This window comes from Scardinius erythrophthalmus (genome assembly GCF_964197995.2).
Source record: "Scardinius erythrophthalmus genome assembly, chromosome: 1".
Lineage (NCBI taxonomy): Eukaryota > Metazoa > Chordata > Actinopteri > Cypriniformes > Leuciscidae > Scardinius > Scardinius erythrophthalmus.
The window spans coordinates 50,390,047-50,413,201 of record NC_138221.1 but is presented as its reverse complement, the minus strand read 5'-3'; the positions used below and the strand labels follow the sequence as shown (position 1 = coordinate 50,413,201).

The 23,155-nt window shown below is 39.7% G+C and overlaps 1 protein-coding gene across 2 annotated transcripts; it reads left to right on the top strand.

The window, feature by feature from the left end:
* The first annotated feature begins 4,767 nt into the window (after nucleotides 1-4,767).
* kcnj12b (potassium inwardly rectifying channel subfamily J member 12b) lies at nucleotides 4,768-22,070 on the top strand. Of its 2 annotated transcripts, none has more exons than XM_081363402.1 (2): nucleotides 4,768-5,265; nucleotides 15,988-22,070. In XM_081363402.1, exon 2 carries the CDS (start codon nucleotides 16,062-16,064, stop codon nucleotides 17,328-17,330), a length of 1,269 nt encoding a protein of 422 aa, XP_081219528.1. In that variant the 5' UTR covers nucleotides 4,768-5,265; nucleotides 15,988-16,061; the 3' UTR covers nucleotides 17,331-22,070. The 2 variants fall into 2 exon arrangements, with proteins under 2 accessions (XP_081219528.1, XP_081219529.1); XM_081363403.1 differs by lacking the exon at nucleotides 4,768-5,265 and adding an exon at nucleotides 6,965-7,591.
* The last annotated feature ends 1,085 nt before the right edge of the window (nucleotides 22,071-23,155 follow it).

Here is a 23,155-nt window from a genome sequence, read left to right as displayed (position 1 = left end):
TCAACATGTCTGTATCACTCTTGAAAACTATAGGTTCCAAAATGTTGTTTTTGCAGTGATGCCATAGAATAACCATTTTTGGTTTACCAAAAGAATCTTTCAGTGAAAAGTTCTTAAAATAACCATTTTTTCTTGAAGAACCTTTTAATAACTTAAAGAACCCTTATCTACAATAAAGAACCTTCCCCATCTGTCAGTCACTACAACGTTATGTTGGTCAAATGTGGTCAAAATTGGAAGCCCCAATTACCTCTGAGTTTTAGAAAAATGGCTAATGGAATTGGTGAGTGGAATTTGCATGCTGAGCCACTCCCCCGTACATACAGGTATATAAGTTGGCAGCAGGCATCTACTCATTCAGATTTTTGCTTCAGAGCTGAGTGGTTGCACACAGCAATCACTCTTTCCAATCACCTACTAAAAGAGTTGAAGAATGGATCTCTCTTAGCTGGAAGATCTAAGGTGCATTCAGTGGTGTTTCGCCAGCGGATAAGTGCAGCGATTCCCACTGGGCGCTTCAGTATAAAAGAGAATTTCCCTAAAAGAGCAAAACGGACGTCGAGCATCTTTTTAAAGTGTGTTTCTGGATGCCTTCGTTTCCTGTCTTCATCTGACGACCGCCATTGCTGTCTCACATTTCTTGGAGGCCCAGGAACTCCATCTCTGTCTAAACCTTGCTGAGATGTGGAATGTCGACAAAGTACACTTTCTCGACACCCCCATCTTGCAAGGTGGCCTCTTCAGTTCTCTGAAGTCCAGAAGCAGACGGAGGCCATTAAGCACATCCTGGCCCGGCGAGATACCTCCACCACCAGGCAACAACTCGGCTGCAAAGTCGAGCCCCCCACAGGAAGGCGACGCAGCCCGTCCCTCAGGCTGCCACTAAACCCTCCAAATGCCCATCAGAGTGGCCCTGATATGGCCCAGAGATGAAGAGAGCAGCTCTGCATCAGGAGGGGTTTAACGCACCGCTCCTCTCCAGGTGGAGAATCCTTTGTTTCCTTTAAAAGAGTTTATTTTTGTTCCACTGCTGGCTCAATGGTGGTACCCACTTTTTCAATAAGAGAGCAGTTTCCTCAATCTCTGGGCCATAAAGGGCACAGTCTGGCAGTGAGCGATGCTTTTCTTCCTCATTTCCATCCCCCCTTTCCACATTTGCCACGAGGTCGTGCTTCAAGGACACGTTGACTCCTCACGCATCTCTGGCCACCCCCTTTGCAGGATCCTTGGAGACAGGTAAGTGTCACGCTACACTCACTGCCTATACTTTGGGATGCTACACTTCCCGGGTTGGGCTCCAGCCAGCGCTCTTCCTCACTGCCCCCTCTGTGGGTACATCGGTTGTCCCCTTGGTGCAACTTGTACGGAGCCTGGATAGCGCTTCCCAGCACATCCTGCTGGCTCTTGCGGACAATCAGACTTGGCTACGAGATCCCCCCAGGTTAAACTGAGTCCTTTTGACCTCAATGGCAGGCAAAGAAGCCCCTGTACTGCACGCAGAGATTGCGGTCCTACTGGTGAAGGATGCAATGGAGCCTGTCCCTCAAGCTGAGATGAGTTCAGGGGTTTTACAGCTTTTACTTCATCGCTTTTACTACCTAAGAAAGGCGGAGGGTTAAGGCAGATCCTGGATCTGCGAATCTTGAATTGGGCCCTGCACAAGCTCCCATTCAAGAAGCTGACGCAGAAACGCATTTAAAAATTCAACAAGATCCTCCCCTTTAGGCTGTCCCCGTCTCCCTGTATCTTTACTAAAGTCACAGAAGCTGCCCTTGCCCCGCTAAGGGAAGTGGGCATTCACATTCTATATCGAAGACTGGCTCATTCTAGCTCTCTCTCTCGAGATCTGTTGTGGAGCACAGGGACCTGGTGCTCAGGCACCTCACCCAGCTGGGGCTTCAGGTCAACTGAAAAAAAGCAAGCTCTTCCGCATGCAGATCATCTCTTTTCTTGGTATGGAATTGGACTCGGTCAACATGACGTCTCACGAACGAGTGCACACAGTCAGTGCTGAACTGCCTGAATATGTTCAGGGGGAAGACAGCGGTTCCACTGAAACAATTTCAGAGGCCCCAGGGGCATATTGTATCGGCAGCTGCTGTCATGCTGCTCAGATTGATGCATAGGAGACTGCTACAGCACTGGCCACACAGCCAAGTCCCGAGATGGGCACGATTATATGTGAAAGAAAGCCTAAATTAAATCTGTTCATCATATAAAGCAATCGAATCTCTTCAGAACATTTGGACTAAACTGCTCAATTTATATAGATCAGTTTTACGATCTCTTTATGAACTTTTTGAAACGTCAAAGCGTTGTATAGCTGTCAATGGAGGGACAGAAATCTCTCCTATTTAATAAAAAAATATCTTAATTTGTGGTCCGAAGATGAACAAAAGTCTTACGGGGTTTGGAACGACATGAGTGAAATAATTTTTCATTTTTGGATGAACTATGCCTTTAAATTTTGTTCAAACTATCCAAACACAAAGAACTTATAGATTTACATTATAAAAGAGGCAGGGCTTAGTGCAATATCATTTGTATAGTTTTACTGAATCCATAAATGTACTTTTGTACTTACTGTCACTTTAGCTCATATCGCTCTACTCTTTCAAACAGCCTATTTTCCACTCATGTTATTTTCATGCTCCATATGGCGTGAAGTTAGAAAAAGGGACACACGTGCACGCACGTTCACACACACACACACACACACACACACACACACACACACTCACTTCGATTAATAATCTGTCAGTGTTTCGTTGCACAGAGCTTAAGGAGGACAGCATATAAAAGTGGAACTTCCTCCATATCTGCAGAGAGCCAAGATTGTCTTCAGTGGAGAAAACATTCACACTGTTACTTCATTGATAAAAAGGGAACAATGACATAATTGAGTCTAAGTGTGTGTGTGTGTGTGTGTGTGAGAGAGAGAGAGAGTCTCTACAGTAATAATTTAACTCTAGTCCATATGGACTCTTGAATTTCCACAACAGTCATCTGTTCCTCTGCCTCAGGGCCAACACAGACATATTTCCTAATAAATATTAAAACAAAATCACATGCACACAAACACTTGACACCCTGGAATGACAAAAGTCTTCATAGCTTTGTGCAGAATAAATGAGCAATTATGTAATGGCTGAATTAGTCCTAATTCGGTGTGCTGTAATACATTTGCATTTATAATTCATTCTCTATGAGAGCTTTTTCTTTGACAGCCATTTAAAAGTATAGTTTATATTTATAGTTGTATTAATAGTTATACATTTTAATGACTTCGATTATAGTGCACAGGGTGTTTGAACAATTTTTATAATACTTTTATGATGCTATTTTGAAGTGTGATATCTTCAGTCGTCATTCCCTTTTATTGTTTAGAAAAAGAGCAGCCTGGATATTCCTCTATTTAACTTTTGTGTTCCACAGAAGAAAGACAGTTTCATGGGTTAAGAACGACACAAGGATGGGTAAACAATGACACTATTTCTCATTAATCACACATGCTCTGAGCCAAAGTCTGATAAAAGATAAAAACTCTATTGTGAAAAAAAAAAAAAAAATTCTAGTGTGTTAATTGGTGCTTGGGGAACGGGAGGACCATTAGTTATGATTAAGGATTCAATTAAATGTACAGAAGTAATTAAGAGGCAAATACTCTAAACAAATGGTACTTAGACTCAATTAGACAGCATGCAAATAATACGGTCACAGAATCTTAGACCTGATTGGCTGGTTAAATCACAGTCAGATACATTTTTGTCAGAACCTTTGTGTTTGCAAAACTCTTGTTATAATATCAAATAATGTTCCAATAATATGCAAATAATAAGTTGAATAATACTACACAATATATAATATTCCTTTGGTATTTATTTCTAAAACAAACCCTTGGTGAGCAAGAGACTTCTTTCAAAAACATGTTAAAAAAAATCTAACCGACCCCAAACATTTGAACAGTAGTGTATAAAGCATGGCTTAAAATAGTTTCTTTACATTCCATTGATAACTCAACATGGATTCACTTGAACCGTTTGTTGTTTACAGTAAACTTCTCAGCCCTTCGTTCAATAGCAGATCAATAGCAGTCCTTGTAGATCAGTTCCAAACATAGCAAGCAATGCACAACATGAAACAGTATCAGGTCTTGCCACTGCAACCCAATCACAGCGAGCGCCTTAGTGTGTTTACAATGAGAGGTCTATCGGTCTATCTGTCTGTCTATCTATCTATCTAGAGAAACAGTCAAACAGACACTTCTACCACCACACACACACACACACACACACACACACACACACACACGGGTAGGAGTTAGATTAATTAGTCAGCATGACCATGCATGACAGATGAGCATATATGTGTTCATTTGTGCTTATTTGTTGAGGCAAATGTCCTGGTTCTGTCATCATCCTTGTGTGTGCAACCCAAACCAAAGAGTCAGCCTCTTTAAAACAATTATTCATCTGAGAACATGTTCTCACACTCACACGCACACACACTAACCTTATGCAAACACTATGAAAAACAGTGTCCACAAATCCCAGTTCACAACTAAGAGAAAACAGCACAAAACCATTCAAACAAAAAGATCTTTAGGATTTGCTCATTTCACAGACTCACGGGAACACATTTGTCAGTCTGTAATCTATTCAGCCAACGTAGAGGGCAGTAAAATGTTCTTATTTTGGTTTTGTGCATGACCACCAGGCTGCTTTTCAAGAGCATCGGTGAAACTGTGGTCCCTGCAAATGCCAACTTCAGAGAGAGAGGGAGCAAATGAGAGAGAGAGAGGGTGTGAAAAAATGCAGCAAAGATCAGATAGCAGACAAGGGTGAGAGAGAGGGGAAAAAAAGGAGAGAGAAAGAGAGAGCAGTTTTTTAAATGTTCAAAGAGACGAGGTGGCGCACTGGAACATTAGGGAATCTCTGGACACGTGAGGATGACCGCGGCAGTGCTGAAGATTACTGAAACGTCAGAACAACACTCGTTGATGGAACATTCTGAGGTTGTTAGCATATAATCTGCAGGCTTCAGATAAGAACCTCCTTCGAATACATGCGTACATGTGTGCGAGTTTCCTTCTGTGTAGGTGACGCTAAAGATGAGGACCTCGTTGAACAATCAGGATCCCTTTTTTTCTTTAAAAGGGTGTTTTTTCCTGTAGGGGAACTGTAAGAAATTCAATGGAATCATGCTTTAGCTCAACTTCAGATCTCTCTCTTTCATATTTCCATGCACACAAAGGGAAGAAAAAAGGTAAGCAGAATATGTTTTGTTGATATTTTAAGTGCCTGTTGACTGCACATATTCCTTCAGCTTCTATCGGCTCTGTCTCACTCACATGGACAGTCTACAGGTATTTTCTGCAACCTGTAGGCGGTTTGCGTTTTTGATGTCTGCGAGTGTTTTGGTGCCTTTAATGTGCCGCACATGAATAGAGTCATATAGAGTAGGTGATGGTCATCAACACTGCATGTCCTGTACCTTCACTGTGTGTTATCAAATCAATGAGGGGGCTGTCACACCCAATACAGCATTCCCACAATGACAGATGTCCCCTGAATGCTGGAATATGATGAGAATATCTTTGTTTTTAAAAATCTATGAGCATCATCTAAAACATCTCAAATGTAAATTCAAATGGAGTCTAAATTTAGATTCGGTCAGATGTAATCCAAATCGGGATTGTGTAAACGCTGTACGTTCAACACTCAGACACCTGTTTGGATGAATAGCCTATATCATGAAAAAATCATAAAAATGTTATGGTTTTTGAAAACCAGGCTGAATGTCATTGGCAAAAAGAAAAGTCATCAGATATGCAACTCTGCGGATCCTTTTCGGCACTGCACAAATGGCGAGGGTGATACGAGTCTAAGTTCATAAAGTTTGTTAAAGGAGACCGATGCAGCTCTGGGCTGTATTGGAAATGTTTGTTGGGAGGAGCAGTGTGGAGTAATATCTGAAGTCTGTCAACAGTCCTCACAAACTGCCATCACGTTAATTTCTCATCATATTTGCCATTTTGGGACTGGAGGAGCTGTTGGATGGGTAGAATGTTAATTACGTCTGAGAATTTAAAATGACAGCTGTCTGGTTTGATTCTAAGTGTGCATGAAAAGCAAAAAAGGACACAGAATGTTTCCATCGACCAACCACCATAGGGTGCAGGTATTTACGTCAGACTCTCATAACCGAGATTATCTTCTCCCACAATTCTTTCTTAATGCTACTAAGAACTGCCTCAGTGCAAAACCTTTTCCCAATCATGTTTTTTGGTTTAAAGAAACCTAATTTATAGTTTTATTTAATCTTATTTTAGTGCAAAACATGCAGTGGATATTTGTGAGATCAAAGCAGAGATCATTTTTGTAAAAAAAAAAAAATTTTTACTGCAAAACACATATCTTTTATCTTATATCACTTTATGTTTTATATTATATGTTATATAAATTCAGCTACCACAGAACATTGATTAGTTTATCTTTACTCATCATAGCGCCACTATCGAACCACTACATGATCAGAGGATCTGCTGACATTTAGAAAGGAATTATCTGACATCACATCAGGACGCAGTGAAGATACTGACCCCACTGTCTCCCCTCAACTGGAAATCTACTTTGCATTCTCACGGCTATCATTGAAAAACTTATTAAGTGCTCAACTGTCTCTCTCGTTTCATGTCTCTTCTCTCAGTTTTGAGTGATTGGCCACCTGGATGATGACTAAAATAACACCGCATGAAGCCGACAGTCGCCCCTCAAACAAACACACACACCTACACACACACACGCAAAATTTCTACCAGACAGGTTTCCATGGAAACCTCTATATCCCTCTAGTTTTTTTTGTGATTCTTTTATTTTTGAGAATTGTAAGAACTATGCTGCATTTCTTTGCTTTCATGGGTACACATGAAGGAAATTATATGTTTTTCTCATTATCACTCTCGCCGAATCTGAGGCTTCTTAGCTATTCGCACTCACCAATATAGCACCTGACACTACCCAGCCCCCAGTGTGTGAGTGTGTGCGTGTGCACACATGTGGAGTCTGTGTGTTTTTATGTCTCTCTGTCAGTACAGTATGTCTTGGAGCGCAGATTCTTGCAAGTGTGTGCGTGCATGCAGTAGCCTGACTGAGACAGGCATCTATTATTAGAAAGACAGATCACTTGACTCAGGCACTGGCTAGACGCCTAAATCTGGACCCCACCGGCAGCTCCCGGCTCAGAGCTCTGTCAAAAAAAAACAGTAGTGAGAAAATCTGAATAATGATAATGATGATAACGATAAGAATAAGGACCGCACTCCACCTCCTCTCAGGCTCTGAGGTGTGCGCACTTCAGCACTTCACTGTACGAATGTGCGGAGTTTCACAGGAAAAGTGCGAAATTACTTTAATTAGCTACATCTGCTGTGAAACAACCAGACGACAGTTCTGCTCATCTGCTCTCTCCTTACTCACACTCACAGAACAGCACTTTCACACACACTCTCACAGAGGAGTAACACACTTTTTTAGCTGCAATGAAGACTCATAAGATTCATTTTGGGACTACTTTGGCCTGCATCACACAGGTTTACCTTTCATTGACATTTTCAGTATTCTAATACTATATACAGTATTATATAATAATTATAATATTATTATTTAATAAATCCAGATATTTGTTAACATTTTATTCTTTTTTTATCATACTGCTGTTACCATTTTCTAAAAGTATTAAGCCAATAGAGGCTGTGTGTTACTGTGATTTTACCATGTTTAAGTGGCTTTGCGTCTAACTGCCTGTCATATTGCTTTAGTTTATTACATAATTTATTAAATAATTGCATGGTTATGCTCATACATACTGCAGTATGTAATTTTTTTAAATGTTTTTGAAAGAAGTTTCTTATGCTCACCAAGGGTGCATTTAACAGTAATATTGTAAAATAGTATTACAGTTCACAAAGGAAATCAGGGCCAAGTGCAAAGACAAAAACAAACCATGCCAACATGTCTGGGAGTCAGGGCTGGGACAAAAAATCGGCCTGGGCATTTTTGGCCAGACCGGCCCACTATATGATCATAAACACCACCCATCTTTGCACGCCCTTATGCATACCAACTCCTATTCATTAAAAACACTAATGCCATGCAATTAGCGAGTATAGGAACGAGTGAGAGTTAACAGATGAAATAAGTAAAAATGTGACATTTATTAATACAGTTGAACTATACTACACAGTGATGAATCCTGAAACAAGCTATAAGCTGCACTGGCACAGCAATACCAGTATTTCTGACAGGATTTGTGTTAAAACTATGGTGGTGGGACCTCTGTCCTTCTAGGGGGGTTTGGGGGCATGCCCCCCCGTGAGAAAATGTTGTGCATTTTAATGTTAAATTCATCAATCTGGTGCACTTTGAGAGTTCAAAATTAAAAGCTCCAACCCATATTCAGCAAATTAAACAAAGAAAAATTCAAACCTCTTTTAGTTACAGTGTCTATTTACATTACACCTACTACATAATAATAGTTAGAATATTAATCCAATGACAGTAATAGCCATATTTTGTAAAACAAATGCACTAAAAAATAAAGGACACTTTCATAATTAGTTTTGTACCAATTTCTATACTTGAAAGAGATAAGCACATGATCTTTTATTTTGACGCAAACTGCATCAAGCTTTTATTTTGGCAGAAAACATGGTTTACAAACGCCTCTCATTAAACTTCTAGTGAATTGCGGTAATCGTCAACTATGCAGATGTGGAAATAATCTGTAACTGGGTTATGGGTTCCTACACTCATGACATAGCCTAAGTGTTTTGAAAGTAGTTCTGCTTACCGCAGGCTCTACACTTTCTCATCTCTCTCCTGATCCTCCTCACTATCATCATCTGCCGCTGGAGCTGATGAAGGGCAGAAAACATATATTTTGACACAGTTTACAGTGTCTGCTTTAAGGGCCTGGTTCTATTTTTTCACGCTATTTCTCTGCACATTCCTTGCGTTTCTTCTCCATCTCGCTGACTATTTTGACAGATACACACTGAACACTGCTGCACGCTCGCTCACTCGTTTAAAGTTGTGATTGGGCCAGCCCAGTCAGTGTCAATCAAGAAAAGAGCCAATGGGCTGCTGATCTACGTGTTTCATGGGCCGGTCTGTCAGAAAAAAAAAAACTAACGCTGACTTTTTTTGACCAATGTATTACACCGGCACAAACCCAGCGCCGCCAATGAAGCAAAACAAAACAAAACGAATGGGCCGCCGATGTTTTTATGGGCCGTTAAAAATAAATAAAAATAATAATAAAAAGTATGTATGAGTATGAGATGTATCGGCCCAAAAAGCACGTCGGCCCACCGGGAAAATGCCCGGTATGCCCAATGGCCAGTCCAGCCATGCTGGGAGTATCAGACCAACTGCAACAAAGAGCAATTAAAGATAATTTAAGATGATTTTACACAAAATGGGTGAAAAAAATCATATATACAGTCATTAATAATATGATTGAATGGTTTGTCACTTTTGACTTGGCGCAGTTACGAAATTTATGTGGTTTGGTCAGAGTGAGGTGACAATGAAACATACAAAGTTAGGTGTCAATATGTCAAGGCATTGCAGAGATAAAGCCTGAATGTCATTTTGGCATCATGCCTCAACTTTGCTGCTGCGGTATATGAAATTCCATAACATTTTGTTGGTACGGTCTGGGGATGATACGATTAAATTTTGGTGAAAATCGGACTAACGATCTAGGAGAAGTTTGGAAAAAGTAGGTTTTAAAAGAAAATAAAGATGGCGGACAGGAAGTTTGGCTGACTATGGCAAAACTGGTATCTACAGTGAGGAAAATAAGTATTTGAAAGTAAAGTATTTGCAAGTTCTCCCACTTAGAAATCATGGAGGGGTCTGAAATTGTCATCGTAGGTGCATGTCCACTGTGAGAGACATAATCTAAAAAAAAAAATCCAGAAATCACAATGTATGATTTTTTAACTATTTATTTGTACGATACAGCTGCAAATAAGTATTTGAACACCTGTCTATTAGCTAGAATTCTGACCCTCAAAGACCTGTTAGTCTGCCTTTAAAATGTCCACCTCCACTCCATTTATTTTTCTAAATTAGATGCACCTGTTTGAGGTCGTTAGCTGCATAAAGACACCTGTCCACCCCATACAATCAGTAAGAATCCAACTACTAACATGGCCAAGACCAAAGAGCTGTCCAAAGACACTAGAGACAAAATTGTACACCTCCACAAGGCTGGAAAGGGCTACGGGGAAATTGCCAAGCAGCTTGGTGAAAAAAGGTCTACTGTTGGAGCAATCATTAGAAAATGGAAGAAGCTAAACATGACTGTCAATCTCCCTCGGACTGGGGCTCCATGCAAGATCTCACCTCGTGGGGTCTCAATGATCCTAAGAAAGGTGAGAAATCAGCCCAGAACTACACGGGAGGAGCTGGTCAATGACCTGAAAAGAGCTGGGACCACCGTTTCCAAGGTTACTGTTGGTAATACACTAAGACGTCATGGTTTGAAATCATGCATGGCACGGAAGGTTCCCCTGCTTAAACCAGCACATGTCAAGGCCCGTCTTAAGTTTGCCAATGACCATTTGGATGATCCAAGGGAGTCATGGGAGAAAGTCATGTGGTCAGATGAGACCAAAATAGAACTTTTTGGTCATAATTCCACTAAACGTGTTTGAAGGAAAAAGAATGATGAGTACTATCCCAAGAACACCATCCCTACTGTGAAGCATGGGGGTGGTAGCATCATGCTTTGGGGGTGTTTTTCTGCACATGGGACAGGGCGACTGCACTGTATTAAGGAGAGGATGACCGGGGCCATGTATTGCGAGATTTTGGGGAACAACCTCCTTCCCTCAGTTAGAGCATTGAAGATGGGTCGAGGCTGGGTCTTCCAACATGACAATGACCCGAAGCACACAGCCAGGATAACTAAGGAGTGGCTTTGTAAGAAGCATATCAAGGTTCTGGCGTGGCCTAGCCAGTCTCCAGACCTAAACCCAATAGAGAATCTTTGGAGGGAGCTCAAACTCCGTGTTTCTCAGCGACAGCCCAGAAACCTGACTGATCTAGAGAAGATCTGTGTGGAGGAGTGGGCCAGAATCCCTCCTGCAGTGTGTGCAAACCTGGTGAAAAACTACAGGAAACGTTTGACCTCTGTAATTGCAAACAAAGGCTACTGTACAAAATATTAACATAGATTTTCTCAGGTGTTCAAATACTTATTTGCAGCTGTATCATACAAATAAATAGTTAAAAAAATCATACATTGTGATTTCTGGATTTTTTTAATTTTATTATGTCTCTCACAGTGGACATGCACCTACGATGACAATTTCAGACCCCTCCATGATTTCTAAGTGGGAGATCTTGCAAATAGCAGGGTGTTCAAATACTTATTTTCCTCACTGTATGTTTTCGGCATAACCAGAGCCCGTCTACGGAGAGCCTGCCCACTCCCTATTAAGTCCTACTGTACCGAATTTTGGTTGTAGTTCCACCAGAGTTCCACTGGGGGCGATCGCCCATGAGTGCAAAATGAATGGGAGTCTATGGGGCTAGACGGCTAAATTTGTCTCTTTCACCCGATTGCAGTTGAGAAATCTCAGATTTGATTGTAGGTTTTGCAAGTTCAACATGGGTTATAGGTCGAAAGTTGAATGAACGAGTACTTATGTCCTTTCGATTTCTTACAGGTTGAGTTGTTGTTGCCCATAACACGCTAGCATTCTGCTAATGAGCGCTGATTGGTCAGTGAAGGACTGATTACGACCAGATACCGCTTGATGGCATCGTGGCATCCGAAGCGGGACCAGAAACAAACAAAACAAAAACTCTTCTAGCACGTGTATTTACCTGTGTCAGCTGTGTTGTCGATGCCTCGAGAGAAAAGAAAGTGCAGAGCGCGAAAGCACCAAAGTGACTGAAGGATTGCCGTAAAGCAGTATCTCTGGTCGTACGATGTGTATGACGTCATTAGCCGCGTTTCCATTACAGATTTGCGCAAATGTTTTGCGCTATTATCTAAATATCGATAAAAAACTATTGCGAAATGACGGCGTTTCCATTAACCGATGTTATGCGACTAAAACGTCTTTTTTTCTCTCGCGATAAGTCATTCCAAAAATCACGGCAATGGACGTTGGTTATGATATCACAGCCACCGCATTAGACATTATTATTATTATTAATGGAAGGAGACGTGGCGTGTTATCCAAGCATTAATGGCAGGGAAAGACCCCCGAACGACACATATAAGGAGTTTCTTCTGGGTGTTTCGCCCTCATTTCTGCTCCGATTGTGGCATTTCTTTGAGATTTAGAATCCAGTATTCCTATAGGCAAATTATTGTTTCTTTTATGAATTTAATAAAGAATTCTGTCTCGTATTCTGTCCAAACGATCCATGTAGGCTACTTTTGTGTCTATTTGTTTTTCCTTTTTTAACCCCTAATTGAAAATGAAAAATGAACGGTTGTTGTCCTTTTAAAACGCAAAGTTGAACACCAAAATTTTAATTTGAACTGGCTACACACAACTGCTGTGCTTTGTTTATGACTTTTTGCCCCTTTATTAAACATTTAAAATATTCACAAATTAATATGGAAAACATGTCGATTTTACTGGTTTTCTAAGGCCAAATTAGAAACTGGAATTGATGTCTTTCCCGCAGTGCTGAATGAGAAGAGCCATTAATATTATTAATAAACTATTTCTAAGTGTCGGCTAAAATCACATCTCCATCTCCGCTGTTAAGCAGATGCGCTTTTAGAGAGAAATGCAACTTTCATACGGATTAGCCTACATAATCAGAAGGTATTAGCTTTCGATTCGAATTTGTTCGTTTTAAAGTGGACATTTCAAGCTTTAGCCTACATAGGCTATATTTTGTTTCAGTTCTCGCGCTCCAGTTTACGGAGATCATGAAAGTGCGTCTGATTGTTTCTTTTATTTTACAAAAGCACAGCGTTTTCTTGTTATTGTGAGTTTACACAAATAAAAGTGGTTGAGAATAATGTATTATTATTTTCTGTCTGACCAGAAATGATAGAGTATTTTAAGTTGTTTCCACTGTTGATAGGAAAATGCAAGTGTTCGCGGCCGCGCCTCCGTGCCATGCAGTGCGCGCTCCACACTCAGCTTTGTTCCTTTTTTGCATAAAAGCGTATTCTAAATGTAGCCTATTACATGTTATAATAAAATAATATGAAATTATTATTATTTGCGTAGCTATACATGGACTTCAAACACACTGCGTCTTCTAAGTCAGGTGACTGTAAATGCGCAAAAACTGTTTCCATTGCAGTTTTGCGAAATATTCCTTTTTCGAATTGCCTGAAAAACCACCACATGAGAGCGTAAAAACTTTTTTGCGATAAATGGGAGTTTTTGCGAAATTGACGTGTTTCCATTAAGCGTATTTTCAATTCGCAATTTCAATTTGCGCAATTTGAAGGGTAATGGAAACGCAGCTATTGACATTTTAAAAGACTTTTTAAAGCAAATAAGTGACTCTAAAATATCTAACACCCAGCAATGTGTAATTTCTTTGCATCTCCTTTCGAATACAACATTCAAATTACTAGACAAAAAATGATATCCTGAGAAAAGTGGATTTTGATGGGTATAGCGCCATAGACCTCCATTCATTCTGCACTCGTCCTGTGAGCGCCCTCATATGGAACCAGAGTGGAACTGCAACCAGTTCAGAAGCCGGAAGTTTACTGAGAGTGAAACTTCTCCCCTTATTAGACATTATCTGGCATAACCCAATGAATCTATTAAGACCAGTGTTATTACAATAGGCAAATTTATTCAAAAGTTATTAGCATTTTTGGAAATCTTCTTATAACTTTTTACCACAAGGTGGCGCTGCCCCAAAACTTTTTGAGTATCTTCAAGGCATTGTGCCGGTGACTCATACCGAGTTTCGTAACGATACGCTAATATTTTCATAAAGTATAGCATTTTATATCACAATACTATATTGAAGTCAATGGCAATTTCATGTTTTGTTCTGTTATAGCTCCAACACGAGGCACGATCCCACTTTTTTTTTAATATGTCCTCAGAGTGAGCCCATACATGTGTCTGTCAAATTTGGTGAAAATATCTCATTTTGTTTTGGAGTTATATACATTTATACGTATAAACACATTTAAATGACCCAGACCTAAATTTGTTGGCATTTTCTTGCCACTTTCTATTAATATTTTGACATTTGGGCATAAGCATTTAGCCAACAGCCTATGTTTCCGAACTTCCCACGGTGGTTTCATCTCGACCAGTTTCGAAGATATTGGCAAATATCTTTTAAGTACTAAATTACACTACTGCTGACCCATACAGAGTTTCGTAACGATACGTTCATAAAATACAGCATTTAGGCCAACGTCTAAAATGGTCGACATGGAACAATTGGATATCAGTCGACTTGGCATGACGCCCTGAATCTAATGAGACTTTTATGATTTTTGGACAAACCGTTCAGAAGTTATAAACAAAATTAGCCATTTTTCATATCTCCGGACCAGTAGGTGGCGTTGCGCCGAAATGCAGCATGTAGCCTTAGGTCATGCTTGTGATGACATCTACCAAGTTTGGTCTGAATACATTTATACGTAAAAGATACAGCTTTACGTCTGTTTTCACAAGCGCTATGTAAAACTAGTTTGCGCGGTACTCGTGAACGTTTGTCGGCATGGTCTGAAGATGGTCTGGTTAAATTTCCGTGAAAATCAGAGCAACCGTCTAGGATGAGTTCGAAAAAGTAGGTTTTTCAGAGAATTCAAAATGGCGTACAAATTTGAAAATGCAATCGAATCGGCTTGAGCTAAGGAATCAGAGGAAAAATAATTTTGTTTTTTTGGCCCTTATGGTTCCAAAGTTATTATAGCATAAACGTGAGTGAAACTTTGGACAGTTGGTGGCACTAGAGGGATTGAGTAAGAGACTCCAAATTTGCTATGGTGACAGTTCAGACTGTCCTCTATCAGTGTGCCAAATTTCACAATTTTCCCGCAAGTGGTTCTATGGGCTTAAATAGACTCCCAGAGCAGATGAAGAATAAGAATAAGAAATTATTCTTCGCACCTTCGGTGCTTGGCCCCTAATAACGGTTTTCTATTTTAGTATATTTTAGCAGTCTTCAGTGTCACATGATCTTCAGAAATCAAGAAACATTTCTTATTATCAATGTTGAAAAAAGTTGATTGGGTAACATGTATAATGCATTATAAAAGTATTAATAATGTACGTTATAATTCCTTATATCTTTTAATAAATTATTGTAAAATGCATTATAATATTCGCAGATTCCCAGTTACGTCTGAAATTGGTTGTCTGTCATGTGTTTTAATGCATTATAGATTATAAAGGTGTAACAGTGAATAGATACAAATTATAATGTATTATAACTGTACAGTACTACAACAATATAGGCCTATTTACAAAACAAAATAACTCAATTTACACAAGTTATACTGTTTAAAAGTTTACATACCTTTGGTTCAATATTGCGTGTTACCTCCCTGAGAATCATTGACTGTTCACCATTGTGACTGTTCTTGACAAATTTCCTCCAGGTAAGTTCTTCAGAATACCAGCATGCCCTGCACATCTGAATACTTCTTCACAGTGGCTTTATGTTGCTGAGATACAGGTTTGTCACTATTACAAACACAAAAGGTTACAATCACACACAATATTGAGGACAAATGGGGTGTAAACTTTTGAACAGGATAATTTGTGAAAATATATTTGTGTACATTTATTTTATCTTTTGGGATATACTTTATTGTGTGTTATGCAGCCTTTTCAGGGCAATCTTTTTAAAAATGCTAAACATTTTACAAGGAGTTTGTTAATGTATGAGCACAACTGTATGACAATGTACAATGAACAAAGACTACATAACTGATATCATTTTTTTGCTTCATCTTCAGGCAACACAAACTAATCGAGAGCTGCTTTGGTACTCTCTCCCACTTACGGATTAGTTCTGGCCAGGCAGAGTGGCATGAGTGTGGGCAAGCCCCACCGCTACAACATCGTGTCATCGGAGGAGGAGGACGTGTTCCGCCACGGCAACATGCCCGCCCTCGGCAATGGCTTTGGTAATGGCAAGATCCAGACGCGCCGGAAGGTGCGAAGTCGCTTTGTAAACAAGACAGGCCAGTGCAACGTCAGTTTCTCTCATATGGACGAGCAATCCCAGCGCTACCTCGCCGACATCTTTACCACCTGTGTGGACATTCGCTGGCGGTGGATGTTCGTCCTTTTCTCCCTTGCATTTGTCCTGTCCTGGCTCGCATTCGGGTTCGCCTTCTGGCTTATTGCTCTTGTCCATGGTGACTTAGACCGGCCCTCTCAAGACGACTTCACACCGTGCGTCATGCAGGTGAACAGCTTTGTCGCAGCATTCTTGTTCTCGGTTGAGACGCAAACGACGATTGGCTACGGATTCCGCTGCGTGACTGAGGAGTGTCCTTTAGCGGTGTTCATGGTCGTCTTCCAGTCCATTGTGGGCTGCATCATTGACTCTTTCATGATCGGTGCCATCATGGCCAAAATGGCACGGCCTAAGAAACGGGCAGAAACGATACTGTTCTCGCAAAACGCTGTCATCGCTATGCGTGACGGGAAGCTGTGCCTCATGTGGCGGGTCGGGAACTTGAGGAAAAGTCACATTGTTGAGGCTCACGTACGGGCACAGCTAATTAAGCCCCGAATCACAGAGGAGGGGGAGTACATACCTCTCGATCAGATCGACATCAATGTGGGTTACGACCAAGGTCTTGACCGCATCTTCCTGGTTGCTCCCCTCACCATCCTACATGAGATAAGCGAGGAGAGTCCATTGTTTGGAATCAGCAAGCAGGAGCTGGAAACATCAGATTTTGAGATAGTGGTCATACTGGAAGGGATGGTCGAGGCGACTGCAATGACGGCTCAAGTGCGCAGCTCATACCTGGCCAGCGAGATCTTATGGGGCCATCGCTTTGAGCCTGTGGTGTTTGAGGAACGCAACCAGTATAAGGTGGACTACTCGCACTTTCATAAGACCTACGAGGTTCCCTCAACGCCTCGTTGCAGCGCCAAAGACATGGAGGAGAACAAATCCTTGGAATCTGGCGCCAACTTCTGCTATGAAAATGAGTTAGCCTTTATTAGTAGGGATGAAGAGGAGCAGGAGGAGGACAGGGGTGAGAGGGGGACTGAGCTAGAGACCCTTTCAGTCAATCTAAACTTCGATCAGAGGTCGTATCACAAAGAATCTGAAATCTGACCACTGATTGTCACCTTCAAAGACTTTGCTTTATTGTAGAATCAGCCTATTCTTTTAGTGTCGGTTGTAACGAACAGATACAGAGCAATGCAAGTGCCATATGAAACCTTGACCCACTGTCCTAGAGCCATGCTGTAGTCGAGGGCAGGTCAGGAAAAGAAAGTGCTTTTTGTAGCTGTCGGAAATGCGAGGCCTTCCTGTAGGAAAACTTGAAATCTGATTATCTGTTTCTATACTGTAGTTTGAAGTGATAGCTTTAAGTAGTATCATTATGCAATACTAAGCTAGCCTGGGTGCCATTTTGACTAAATCTTTCTCTTGTACACACAATTTGCACAAAATAGGATGTTAACCACTAGTGTGTTTGCTTGGATACTGAGTAGAACCTGATAAACTCTTGTTTGGTGTGATTTACAGCAATAAAGTGACTTGAAGACTTTATCCATGCTCTCCATATTCTACTGATTTTTTTTCCCCACTACGTCAGAGCAAAGACTGTATTGTCAGATAGCTTTATTTTTACCATGTAATGAGGTACTACTATAGAGGTGTGTGGAAGATAATTAACACCTAAATAGACACTGCTAACTGACAATGACTATAATGGCTCCCAGGCTAGCAAACAGCAAAGACACAAAACTATTTATTCAGTATTAGAAAGTGAGTAGATAAATATACAAGTATGTGAGCGGATGAGTGAAAGATGGGATACAGTTAAACGCTTTTTTTCCCACAACATACCACCATTTACATTCATGCTCAGGACAAACACCCTTGTATAAAACCACTTACTCACAATGACAGCCAGAGGAACAACAGGTTTAATGTTTAGTGATATATTAAACCCACAAGTCCTGGTTTTGTGTTGTAGCTTTTCACAAATGTTGAAGCTATAAAACAGGATATTTACAACGTTACATGTTTTGCTATAGCAACAGCTACATTTAGCTAGTGTGTGTTTTATGAGCTATGACCTTCAATATGACCTTTCTTTATTGAGTTTTTGTCCTCAGTATCAAAACAGCTGCCCACTTGCAAATGTGAAAGGAAATGATCAATACTAAAAGCTACTTCTATGGTAGATGCTAAAGAATAAAAAGTCAGTATCGGATTAAAGGCACACAGCAAAAAAACTTGCTTTCCAGAAAAAAACTTGTTGATTACCCTTAAAACAATACCAGAGTGTAATTTGCTTACCCAATTGGTGAATTGCTTTCTGTTGATTTAAATATAAGATAAATCATTTTTATATCTAAAAGACCTTATATCTTGTACAATTTTGCTTAAAAATAAATATAAATAAACAAAAAAACTGATTAATAAAATGATTTTTTTGCAGTGCAATTTAGGTTGCAATGCCATGCAATATTTCAGGGTGAAACTAAATTGTCAACATTCAGCATAATACAAGAAGTCCATTTAATTACTCAAGTAGATTTCAGCTCACAAACTAATCTAAGAGGTCAAAATGAATTTCAACAAAAAACTGACAACAGACGAACACTAACCACCCACCTTGGGTATATCTTACATGATAATTAGAGACCACGACATTCTCTCTCCTTTTCAAAATCAGAGCAAAGAGAATTGGAGAGGTGAGAACGAGAGCCGGAGACAAAAAAGGAACAAAAGAGAGAGCGTTCACCCACTCACCTCATCCATCACTTTGCTCTGTGGGGGCAAATAAGAGTACCTGATTAAATAAAGAAGGCATAAAATAAGATGATTTAAATAAATTAAACGTTTCATCAAGTTAGATTATAGCCAAAGTCATCCACTCTCCCAGAGGAAGAGAGGAAAAAGAGATGATCCCCTCAACATTATTCACTCTCCAAAAATACAGTATTACAGTATACTACGTCATGAAACCATCATATAACCCAAACCCTCAAAGTTGATTGTTTTTAAAATGCTGTCTGGTCATGAAAAGAAAATGGAGTCATTATTCACACTATGTTATGCAGCAGCTTGGCTGATTTCAGGTCACGTCCTCATAACCTCTTCAGTTGGCTTTCTGAGAGTGAAAGTGAGACAGCTCATGCTGATATCAGCTCTTCAGAAATGAAGGCAAGATAGATATAAAATAGTGATGTACTTAGCAAGGAAAAAACAGGTCATACTAGCTCAAGCTGATTTTTTTTTTGTCTGGAACAAAAATGTATACCAGCTCTAACTTCCTGCTTAACCAATTTGGTCTACAGGTCAAAACCAAGTCTACCAGCAGGTCTTCCAGCTGATCAACCAACCAGCTTAAAGACCATTAATGATCACCTTGGACCCACAACCATGTAAAACCATCCATATACCTGACCATATATGGATTTTACAACAGAGAGAGAGAAAATAAGCAGGGATACAACTAAAGACAACACAGAAATACAAAACAGTATCAACCTTTTTCTGAAATGCAATACAAATGTCTTCCCAGCAATAAGATCCAGAAGTGTACCTTAAAGGAACACGCCGACTTTTTGGGACTTTAGCTTATTCACCGTATCCCCCAGAGTTAGATAAATCCATACCCTTTTCATCTCCGTGCGTGATGTAACTCTGTCTGACGCACCCACCGCTAGCCTAGCTTAGCACAAAGACTGGCGGTAAACAGCTCCAGCTAGCATACTGCTCCCAATAAGTGACCAAATAACATAAATATGGTCACATGAGAGACAGCCATCTTCTGATCGTATACATACTGGGAACTATATACTCAGAAGGCGAAGCACTGCTACTTCTGCGGAGTGATTTACTCCAATCTGTGTGAACTCTCTGCTCCTCGCCATGGGGCTTCTCAGGTGCTGCGAGCAAATCACTCCGCAGAAGTAGCAGTGCTTCGCCTTCTGAGAATATAGTTCCCAGTATGTATACGGTTAGAAGATTGTGTCTCATGTGACCTTGTTATTTGTACCCGCTATGATTATACAAATCACAACATGTAAATAGGAAAATGTTGGCATTATTTTGTCACGTATTGGGAGCAGTATGCTAGCTGGAGCCGTTTACCTCCAGTCTTTGTGCTATGCTAGGCTAGCGGTGGGTGCGTCAGACAGAGTTACGGCACGCACGGAGATGAAAAGGGTATGTATGGACTTATCCAACTCTGGGGGATAAAGTGAATAAGCTTAAGTCCCAAAAAGTCAGCGTGTTCCTTTAATGAATCAGAACTGTAACCTGCATAAAATACAGGATTTGCATTCTAATGTTAAACAGGAATAAGTATAGCCTGAGTGATGATGTGTAACTTTGGGCAGCTGGAGGTGACATGAGATTGAAAGAAAGCAGAGGATATTTACACCAGTGAGTTCCTAAAAAGATGCATTTTATTCCCATTAAATCTGCATCAAATGTCAAAAGTTATTAAATGACATCATTCAAACAGATTCAACACTGCCATGACATGAGGATATAACTGATTAAACTGATTAAGCACATAACATATAGGTGAATCACTTTCTGTCAGAAGCAGTGCAATCTAGCATGAAACAAAAGTCATTGCAATACGAAGGGAGTGAATTGTGGGTTCACTGATTATTATCTATCCACACTCGGCACTCTAATGTAACTTATTTAAGCACAAAATAAAGAAAGAAATAAGACTGAAACTTAATTTGCGTAATAGGAGAAGTTCATCTATCACTTTGCAACTATTGTAAATTATTCATATGCTGTTATATAACAAATCTAAGAGCTATATGAGCATCCCGCTGTCTGTCATCAGAAGAGAATCATAACACACACAGCCATGGTGACAAATGTAACCATGGTAACAGTCTATCTATAATTATTGGATGTATAGGCCTATCTATAGATTTGTTTCTTTCTTGTTCCACTGTTGCACCACCACGCACCTTTCAAATCCACCGTTATAATGCAACGTTCAGATTACAGATTAAAAAACTTCCATTGCCACTTGACAATCAAAGTTTTTCAAATCTGTAATTATTCTAATTCTAAGCATAACAAAATAAGAATGGATTGTAACTTTAAAATCGGAGAATTAATTAAGCCAACATATGGGCTACATACTCTGTCTCTAAAGTCTCTAATTGCCATCTCTCATTCAGTAGCCTACATAATAACTATGGGAACTAGAAGCATGTGTGCCCTGTAGGTTCAAGCCTAAAAGCTTTGAGAATACTTGTCACATACAAAGGTCAAAGAGATCATGTACATTTGCCTTCTGAGAAGGCGGGTAATTAACGCCAAATATAACACAAAACCAGGAGAGAAACCGCACGTCTACGCAAGCACTCCTTACATAATTCATAAAAATGCCAACGATGCTAGGACTTAAAATATAGATCAGAGTACTAAAGGCTCAACATTAACATTTTAAAACAATTTAATGTGAACATTACGTTTTGATATTGAGCTCAAGACTTTTGGAAAGACAAAACAATCAATCAATGCTTATTACAGCAAAACAGCACGCCATGACATTGACAAGATTTCATGTCAGCAATAGGATCCAGAAGTGTACCTTAATGAATCGGAACTGCACAATCAGGGAGTTTATATTCTACAATTAAAGAGGCAAAAGTATTAAACTTGAGTATGATGTCACTTTGTGTAGCTGGATGTAAGAGAGTGCAAAAGATGAGGATACTAGGAAAACGGGTCCATTAAATCTGTATCAAATCTCACCTTCAACTGCATGAAGTATTAAATTGTGATTCCAGTACTCTCTCTTTCTGTGTGTACACGTGTCATGTGACGTTTACTGCAGTGTTACTGATAGATAAACCAAATTCTCCATTGTACAATTCTCCCTCCTATTTTTACATTTACATTAAAGACATGATTTAGTGGTTCTCAACCTTTTTGACATGAAGGCCCCCTAATGTCCAACACAATATTCAAAGGGCCCTCATAGAAGCAATAATATAATTCCTCTGAAATGTTTGGTTTTAACTATGATAAAGCTGTTAAATATTTGCTAATATTAATACTTGATAAACTATATAAATATAAACTAATATAGTTTATATTGATAAACTAAAATCAAATAGTTTTAAATAAAAAAAGTACACCTTGATTTTGTTTTCTTTAGCATTAGATTATTTTTATATAATTTAAACCAATTTAAATTAATTTAAGAGATTGCTGAGGCCATCTAGAGGGCCATGGGCCCCTGATTGAGAAACACCTGCTTTAGTATGTATATTAAGTGGTGTTCCCTGGCCTGTACTGTAGGCTGGTGGATATATTCTGATACTGCATTGTGATATTACATGACCAGATACACTAGTATTTTACTGCATATATTCATTCTCTACAAAGTTGAATGCATGTTATGTTTGTAATGGCCAACCGTATATTTTCTAATAGCCAGACAATAAGAAGATAATAATTCCCCACTAACTAGTGCTGGCCTCTCTGTGCTGAGAAGCTGTCAGTCAGTTTTAAACCTGTTTTCTTTCTTTAACCCAATATCTGGTCTAGACAAAAACTGAAGTGGTTTCACAAACAAAATGCACAGAATACAGGCTAAGCCTCAAAGGTAGGCTATGAGCTTTGCGTCCATAACATGAGCTTAAGAGACGATTTTGTCAGAGAGAAGTAGACCGTGTTTAAAATTAAAATGTCAATTTACCGGTTACAAAAACTGAACTTTACTTACCATTCCTGTAAAACTATAAAAATATGTTTCAGGTGGAGGTGCTGAGACAGAGAAACTTGAAGAGGCAGTCAGTGAGTGACATGCATTACCCAGGAAACACGAACGCTAAACGAACTGAATAGGATCATGGACGTTTTGTACACACTTTTGGTTAGAGAGAAAAGATAGAGAGATTTAAGGGATTGCCATTTTAAAATTAATCAGTGTT

Bases quoted from the DNA above. Each gene is read 5' to 3' on its own strand.
- kcnj12b (XM_081363402.1), top strand. From the start codon at position 16,062: ATGAGTGTGGGCAAGCCCCACCGCTACAACATCGTGTCATCGGAGGAG.